The sequence below is a fragment of the Aptenodytes forsteri genome, unplaced genomic scaffold (assembly GCF_000699145.1).
Source record: "Aptenodytes forsteri isolate BGI_AS27 unplaced genomic scaffold, ASM69914v1 Scaffold34, whole genome shotgun sequence".
Classification (NCBI taxonomy): domain Eukaryota; kingdom Metazoa; phylum Chordata; class Aves; order Sphenisciformes; family Spheniscidae; genus Aptenodytes; species Aptenodytes forsteri.
The window spans coordinates 783,196-790,938 of record NW_008795038.1 but is presented as its reverse complement, the minus strand read 5'-3'; the positions used below and the strand labels follow the sequence as shown (position 1 = coordinate 790,938).

Genomic DNA, 7,743 nt, shown 5'->3' with positions numbered 1-7,743 from the left:
GGGGGGCCGGGACCGCCAGCGCGCGCCACGAGGCAGCACCATGCCCAGGAGCCCAGCTCCCCGGCATGGTGCCACGGGGACCAGCAGCAGCACCCCCACCGCAGAGCGGGGCGGCGAGCTCGACCCCTGCCCGTCACCACTTTGCTCGCAGCCCGTACCTGCAGGTTTGGGGTTTATCCCCAAAAGCAAGACGGGGCGGCTCCAAGGCAGAGGGAAGGGGGATGGAGGAGCTGCTGGGTGGGAGAAGGTGCCGGGGAAAGAACCCAAGAGCGTGCACTCTCTGGGGCCTCGCTATCCAGGCGCAAGCCCCAGAAAGGAGGCTGGGGAGATGCGACTCTCCAGAGGAGCACAAGGGGTGCGAGGTCAGGGACGCAGGGGCTGGCCCCGGGACTTGCCCTCCCTGGGAGACGCTGGGTCCCTCCGCGCTCACAGAAGAGACCTGCACCATGTCCTCCACCACACAGCCCCATCCCAGCCACTGCCTGTCCCCCGGGGAGCCCGCGCAGGGACCCACATGGGGACACGGCACCACGGCTTCACCCAGAGCCAACACCAACAGTTCACTTTCAGGTAATGCAACAGGAAGGTGAAGTCTTACCTGCTGACGGACCTCGTCCCGTAGTCGTCGAGACCCTGCGGAGAGGAGGGGAGGAAGCACGGTGAGGGGTGGGGGACATGGGCTGTGCCCGTTCAGGTGCCACTGGAGGGTCACACAAACAGACCAAAGTGCATCGGGACCCAGGGATGCCGGGGCTGAGAGCCAATGCATTTGGAGAGGAAAGGGAGATATGGAGATGATTTAAATGGCATTTAGACAGAGAGTAAAGTTGCACCACTTTCTTTGGAGCAGGACTTTATTCTGGCAAGACAAGGGAAAGCAACAGCCGGGAGAGCCCCGGTCTGCTCTGCCTAGCCCCACCGTGGTACAGAGCTCCAGCCACTTTTGAGATGCAAGACACTCAAAAAGGGATCGAACAAGTCTGAGAGACACCAGTGAAATGTTCTGTGGAAAGAGGTGTTTGTCTGTATTAACTCCCACCAGAAACCCACAGGGTTTTGGACCATTTTCTCCTTCAGCTGCTACTGAACACTCTTTGCAGCAGGGAAGGACTGCAGTGGTCCAAGGAGCAGACAGGGACCGGGCTCAGAGGAAATCCCTTGAGGACATCGCTCCCCAGGCAAGGACCTGCCCTGGGATACGGCCATGGAGCAGCTCTGCTCTCCCTGACAAACACGGGACCGCTCCAGGAAGGAGTAGGAGTCGCTGAGCTGGCCATGCACCAGGGATCAGAGACCCATGTTCCCACCGTTCCAGGAACGCTCCCCCGATCACAAAACCCCAAATCCAGCAGCAAACCCTGCTGGGAAAACCCAGCAAACAGAAGTGGGGCTGCACTTGCCCATCCCCTGCAGAGAGGGCCAGACCCCGGCTGGAGCTGCCGCCTCTCCGGAGCACCCTGCCGAAGGGTCAGGTGCTGTATGGCCCGCCTCTCCGGAGCACCCTGCCGAAGGGTGACGCCTCTCCCCCTCCTCATCCTCTCCCCATATGCCAGCACATGCCAAGCGCTCCAGGGAAGCCAATGTGGCTCAACCCACCACGCTCGTTCTGGCGGGGAAGCCCCGCGCCCGTGGCTCCTGGATTAAGTTGATCTCATCCACACATGCATCCTTCCCAATGCATTATCCGAGAAGCCCTGAGCTCATTTTGGACAACCACCAGAGCCCTGGACAGGGTCTGCCCCAGCCCTGCACACTCACTCCAGTGTTCCCACGGGACCATCACTGGCTTGAATCGGCATGTGCCAGAGAAAACGCTTCCAGCTGCCTGTGAACAGCTCGTTTCTGGTGGGAGGCTCCCATGGAGTCTGCAAGTGTTGTCCTTTGGGGGTTTATGGTGCCATTTTGTGCCATTCGCTCCCCATGCCTTGCCCGTTCTGCCCACATCAGCCAAACCGGCTGGTCCTCCCCATCCGCTGCTCTCCTCTCCCGCCGCCTCCCTGCGTCCCCCATCCCTTCTGCCCCAGGAGATGCTCAGCAGGAGATGGGGCCCCGGGCAAGGCACACAGGTCACCAGGCAAAAACAGCCAACTGCCCATAAATCCCAAGGGAAACATTGCGTGCGTTCGGACTTACAGCTGTCGACCTAGTGTAAGGCTTGTAGTGAGCGGAGGGTGGTTGGCAGAGGCCACTGGAATAGTCTTTAATTGCACAACCATAGGGCATTAGGTAGTCCTACAAACAACGAACACAGGTTGGAGAGCAGCCCTCCTTCACCTCCACGTGGTCTACACCACGCCAAGACCGAGAAGACGCTTTAACACATTTCACCCTTCTGCTTTAAAACCACAGGCGGGACGGAGACGCCGCAGACACCCGGGTCACTGCGCGCAGGGCCCCAGCAGGGACTAATGCCCAGGACTTTGCTCAAGCATCTCCCGTTTATAAAAAGTCCTCCCCGAAGTGGGAGAAGCCCCCGTTGCCCTGCGGACTCACCTGGGAGAAGGCGGGCACGGCCACGCTGTACGGCCTCTGCTTGAAGGTGTTGACGCCCTGCGCCGGGAAGGCTTGGGAGGCCATGCCATAGTCAGGCGGTGGGATGGCGATGTCGTCTTTGTCCAGCAGGTTGCCGGTGCTGCTGCTCTTCCCTTGCTGCAGGCTGGGCGGGGGGACCCAAAGCAGAAGCATCAGCACCAGCCCACCCTGAGCTGAGACCCCCAGGCTGCCCGTCCACCCACGGCAGGGGACCCCCATGGCCAAAGCTCCCCTCCGAGCCAGCTACCACCCGCTTGTGCTGGGAGTTACTCCTAACAACATGCATCACGTCCAGGGGAAGCAGAGTATTCCCATCCCAAGCCCACAAGCCTGCCCTGGGAGGGGCACCCGGCACGGCACCCGCGTGATGCTCCTACCTCGTGTGGACCCGCTCGCTGCCATCGCTGTCGAGGACCCGCGTGTAGGAGAAAGGAAACCAGCCCCTCCTGAAAGGCAAAGGCAGGGGATGAAGCCAAACCCATGTTTATTCATGGAGGATCCAGAAGAGGCTGCACCCGGGGTGCAGCGGTTCACAGGGATGGCCACGGCACTCACATTTTTGTTTTCTCGCTCTCTCCGTAATGCCAGCCGTCCCTGGCTTCTGGCACAAGCAGTGTGATGAGGTCACCCTCCTTGAAGCTCAGGAGGGTGCTGTTATCTCCAGCAGCGTGAGAGAAAATGGCCTGCACCCTCGTCCTGCCGTTCCTCTCGAGCCCTGCAGCCATGGAGCTGGAGCGTGGCAGCGTCTTGTTTTCAGCTGGTGGGAGAGAGACCGACGAGTGCCCCAAGTCCTTCACCCCTCGGCCAAACCCAGGCACAGGTAGGGGCAGGTCCCTAACCTTGCTTATTTTACCCCAGGTGCCAACAAAACCCTCAGTGTTTGACTCGCACCTTCCTCCTTAACGAGCAGGGTCCCAGGCAGGATCAGGCCACTGCTCTTGGCATCACCCACCAGCCGTGGCAGAGGGAACAGCCTCCCTACGCGAGATTCCTCACAGTTTTTCTCCTGGAAATCCTGTCCGTGGGCTGAAAGCCCACCCAGCCAAACCCCACCCCGGCGAAGCCACGGCAGAGCACAGCTCTGCTTGTTTCCTAACCCCAGGTCTAGAGGCACGAGCAGGGAGGGACACTGCCGGTCACTGCCCCGCCACCAACAGCATCCCCGACAACCCTGCTCACCGCGGCTGCAACCGGCCCCTGCTGAACGCTCCCTACGAGCGCCGCCCGGCACAGCCGGCACCACGGGAGCCCCCGGAACGGAGAACGGGGAGGACTAAGCCTCACCTGATGCGTAGCTGTTTTTCGGTGGTACATTTTTGCGAACTGGGAGTGTATTGGAGTAAGAGTCACTCAGCTGCTTCTGAGGCTGGGGAGGAGATAAAGATTTGGGCTGTGCTGGCTTCATCTCAGACCAGTGGTTGTACCCATCACTGTCTGGGCCTGAGACTCCATTCATCACCGGCATGGCCTCCTGTGCCGACATGCGCTACAGAGAGAGGAGAGGAGGAGGGGGAAGATGGGGAACGTCTTCATTAGGGCATCCCACCGCAGCTCCCGGGAAGGCGGCTCACAGCAGACCAGAGCTTCAGCCTGTTTGGTTTAGTTCCCCCACCTGAGACAAACTGCTCTGGGGGGAGCAGTGGGGTCACCTCTACGGTATTTTACTGCTCCAAGCTGCCTCACACCCAGTAAATCCCTCCTGAGCTCTACTGCTCAGCTCGTGCCCCCACATCAGGGTGGAGACCCTTTTCTGAAAGGTCTTTCATCCCATGGGTCGCTCCAAGCGCCTTCCTCCCATGGTTACTGGGGTACCTTGGTTCAGCCCCACAGCTCTAGGACCAGCCTGGCCAAACGAGTCCGGCTCGCAGGTTCCCCAAACCCATCCCGGGAGCCCCTGCAGCCCCTGCCCCTCGGGAGCTCAGCAACCCGGGATGGGATGGGCTGCCCATGCCCACGCCAGGCTCCTTCCCGCATCCCAGGGCGACGCGTGCACAGAGCTGCACATCCCTGCGCATCAATGACAGTCCATCAAAAGGCAACTTGCTGAGGACAACGGTGACACCGGCCCGGGCTCATGCCTCCAAGGTTTGCTCAGAAGGGCAGGACAGCTTCCACCACAGAGATACTTACTCCTACAAAAGGTGCCAGCTCCGGGGGGACAGGGAGAGGTTTGGCACCAGGGATGGGGTCAGAGATGATGAGGTTGGATTTAGATGTAGACAGAGGGCTGGGCATAATGGTGCCATTACTGCTGGCAGCCATCTGCTGCATCAGCTGTATAGCGCGGTCCGGGATCTTGTTAGGATCTGAGCAGGACTGCTGCCACAGAGGCAGCTTCTGTGTCAGCATGTCCTTCCCCTGCAACAGAGAAAAATGAGGCATGAGGGCACACGGGTGCAGGAAAACCCATCCAGCTCTGCACCCCTCCCTGAGCAGCACTGCGCGGATCCAGAGCCGGCCCGATCCTGGCCACAAGATTGATCGACTCCTCTGTGCATGGCATGGATAAGATAAAACACAGGGATTTACCGCTTCCAGGCTCTGATGGCAGCTGAGCCAGGAAGGTGTCACAAAAAATGGAAAGGAGGGAAGGAAAAGGTAATTCATCTCCCCAGCTTATTCCGAGATATCCTGCGTGGGGCAGCTCCAGGAGCAGAGGGGCCGTAGGAAGCTGGACAGGGTGCTGGGCTCCGTGAGAACGGCACCGCTCGACCGAGCGGAGAAATAAAACCTGACCAAAGGCTCAGCCATGGGACGTGCAGTGCACAGTCGTACTCTGAGCTGTCGCCCAGGTCCTGAGGGATGAGCTTCATGCTTAAGGCGGCTCAGCCCTGGTAGCCTCTGGCCCCACCACCCTGCAGCTAAACGCTGCTGTTCCCTGCCCATGGGCAGAACTTGCAGCCATCCACCACCGTGCTCTGAGCCAAGGGGCGGGGGGTGGGAGGGGTGGGGAAGATGGAGCTAAACCTGCCCTTATTCAGCTAACACACCCATGCCGTGTGAGCAAGCATCCCATCATGTGACTCTCCGAGGGATGAGATGTCCCAAACCACCATCATTCCCCAGCCAAGCATCACACAGACCCCCAGCCACCTGCCTAAACACCTCCCTGGGAAACACGCCGTGAAGGGCTGCGGAGGAGCAGCTCCGGTAAGCCTGAGCGCTAGCTCGCCTGCCGGCCCACCCCACAGCAGAGCCACACAGCAGAGGGTGACCCGACCGACACCTCTGCACAGCTTCGCAGCCGGTCTCACCTGGAGACAACTTGGTCCCTACGTATCAAAAAGCCCTCTAAAGCCAATTTCAAAACCAGAACATTTTTCCCCACTATCAGCCACCGGCTCCAGCCAAGGCGCAGCCTCGCCACCCAGCCTGCGGCCGCTGCCAGCATCCTCCGGGAGCCACAGGCAGCAGCAGGACGGCGTTTTTAGCTGGCAAGGCCCACGCTGGCTGCCGGGCTGGTGTGGGGCCCGGTGCCCATGCCACATGTACGCCCACACCACTCTGGACGAGCTGCCTGCAGAGTCCCTCTTGCAAAACCACCCTCCACGCGCTGCTGCGAGACGCTTTCGGTTTCACTGTGCCACAGTCATGCTGCAAGTGCCGGCACCCTTGTGCCTGCCGATCCCCCCCCCATCCTTGGGGGGGTAATTTTTCCCTCCTGCACTACAGGAGGAGTTCGCATATGCCGAGCATCGATTCAGCCTGCAGCGCCGCGCGAGGACAGCGCTGACTAATCCAAACTCCTTCTCCTGCTCCTCGGTGCCAAGTGCGGCAGTAACAGATGGGTGCTGTGAGCGACGGGGGGTGGCGATGGGGAACAACCAGAACAGGAGCACAAGGCTGTGGGAGCAGTGCCGGTGTTCCCAGCCCTCGTCCGGATGGATTCCACTCCGGACCAGTGCAGGGGGCTGCCGCTCCCCATGCCAGCAGGCAGCAGCTCCGGCCCCTGGCCCAGGAAACGTGGGCGGCCTGGGAATGGGCAAGAGGGGGTTTGGAGCAGGAGTTTAATCCCCACCTTTACTAAGGCCAGGGGTACCAGGGGGTCGGAGGGAGCCCTCTCCCTGCCCTGCCAGGTGGGCAGCACTGCTCCGACTCCAAGCAGGAACGGTGCTGCTTTGCATTTCTTCTGCTTTTGCAAGTGATGAGCTGATGCACGAGGAACCTGAGGAGCTTCTGCTGGGGCAGAGCCCTCAGACCTCGGTGACCACGACATGCAGGAGAGGTGAATTCAGCCCCATCCACCTACCACAAGCTCATCCACGTCGCACCGTGGAGGGGCTGGCACTGCCTGGGCAAGCCAGACGGCAAGGATGCGCTGCCAGGCTCTGCCCTCACCACCACCACATTGGCACTCAAGCAAACCACAGTCGGTCTAGTCTACCTTTGAAATGCAGAGCAGCACCCATGGGAGACGTGCCCCCTCGTCAGAGGAAGTGCAGCTCGGGGTGCAGCTGGGAGGGCAGCACAGCCCTGCCTCTCCCAGCCCGGGAGCACACGTGCTTCCTGGGGCACCTCATCCATGGGTCACCCATTGGTACCTTCCCCCCCCTGCCGCCCCCCGAGCCGCAGGGGCTGCATCAGCTGTGGCTTTCATGATATCAGCCTGCTCTACACGCAACGGCTCGTGACAGGAGCATCCACCCGGTGACGGGGCAGCCAGGGACCTGCAGACCGGTGGCCGCAGGAGCACGGCAGCAGATTGGCGGCTGTGGCGGGGCCAACTCACCTTGGCGTGGTAGGTGATTGCGCTCTTCGCTACCGCGCACTGTTTCTCTACCAGGAAGCAGAACCGTCTCCTCTCTTCTGTGAGAGCTGTCTTATAGCCATCAGAGACGTAGTTTTCCAGCTCACCTTGCTTGTTGCTGATGGCTTCGATGTACTAAAATGGAAAGAGAAGCAGAGAGGTGGCTGCCTTCACCACTTTGCCCACCGAGCGCCTGCCCCTCTGTGCGCAGGGTAGGGGATGCCGCAGCATCCTCCGGAGAGGGGTCAGTGGTGCAACCGTGGGGCTGGTGGGGGGGCGGCCGGCAGGCAGGGTGCCCACAGGGGGGCCCCCCCCAGCACAGGACACGCACACGTGTGCCTGCGTGGCCCCTCCAACCCACCCTTACTCATCGGAGCCCCCCCCACGCACGGGCGCTGACTCAGCGTGTGGGCTGGGAGCCGCGCGGGTGGCGGGACGAGCTGTACCGCGTGCATCCGCCCCCC

The 7,743-nt window shown here is 61.2% G+C and overlaps 1 protein-coding gene across 1 annotated transcript in view; it reads right to left on the bottom strand.

Annotated features, from left to right (window-relative positions):
- BAIAP2 (BAI1 associated protein 2) overlaps positions 1-7,743 on the bottom strand; it is a 43,505-nt gene that overhangs the window by 4,745 nt on the left and 31,017 nt on the right. The window contains exons 6-12 of the mRNA XM_009276814.1: positions 7,262-7,414; positions 4,663-4,890; positions 3,817-4,018; positions 3,088-3,289; positions 2,910-2,978; positions 2,494-2,656; positions 599-633 (exon numbers count right to left, since the gene is read on the bottom strand). Coding sequence (XP_009275089.1) covers positions 599-633; positions 2,494-2,656; positions 2,910-2,978; positions 3,088-3,289; positions 3,817-4,018; positions 4,663-4,890; positions 7,262-7,414 — 1,052 coding nt within the window. The remainder of the gene's footprint in view (positions 1-598; positions 634-2,493; positions 2,657-2,909; positions 2,979-3,087; positions 3,290-3,816; positions 4,019-4,662; positions 4,891-7,261; positions 7,415-7,743) is intronic.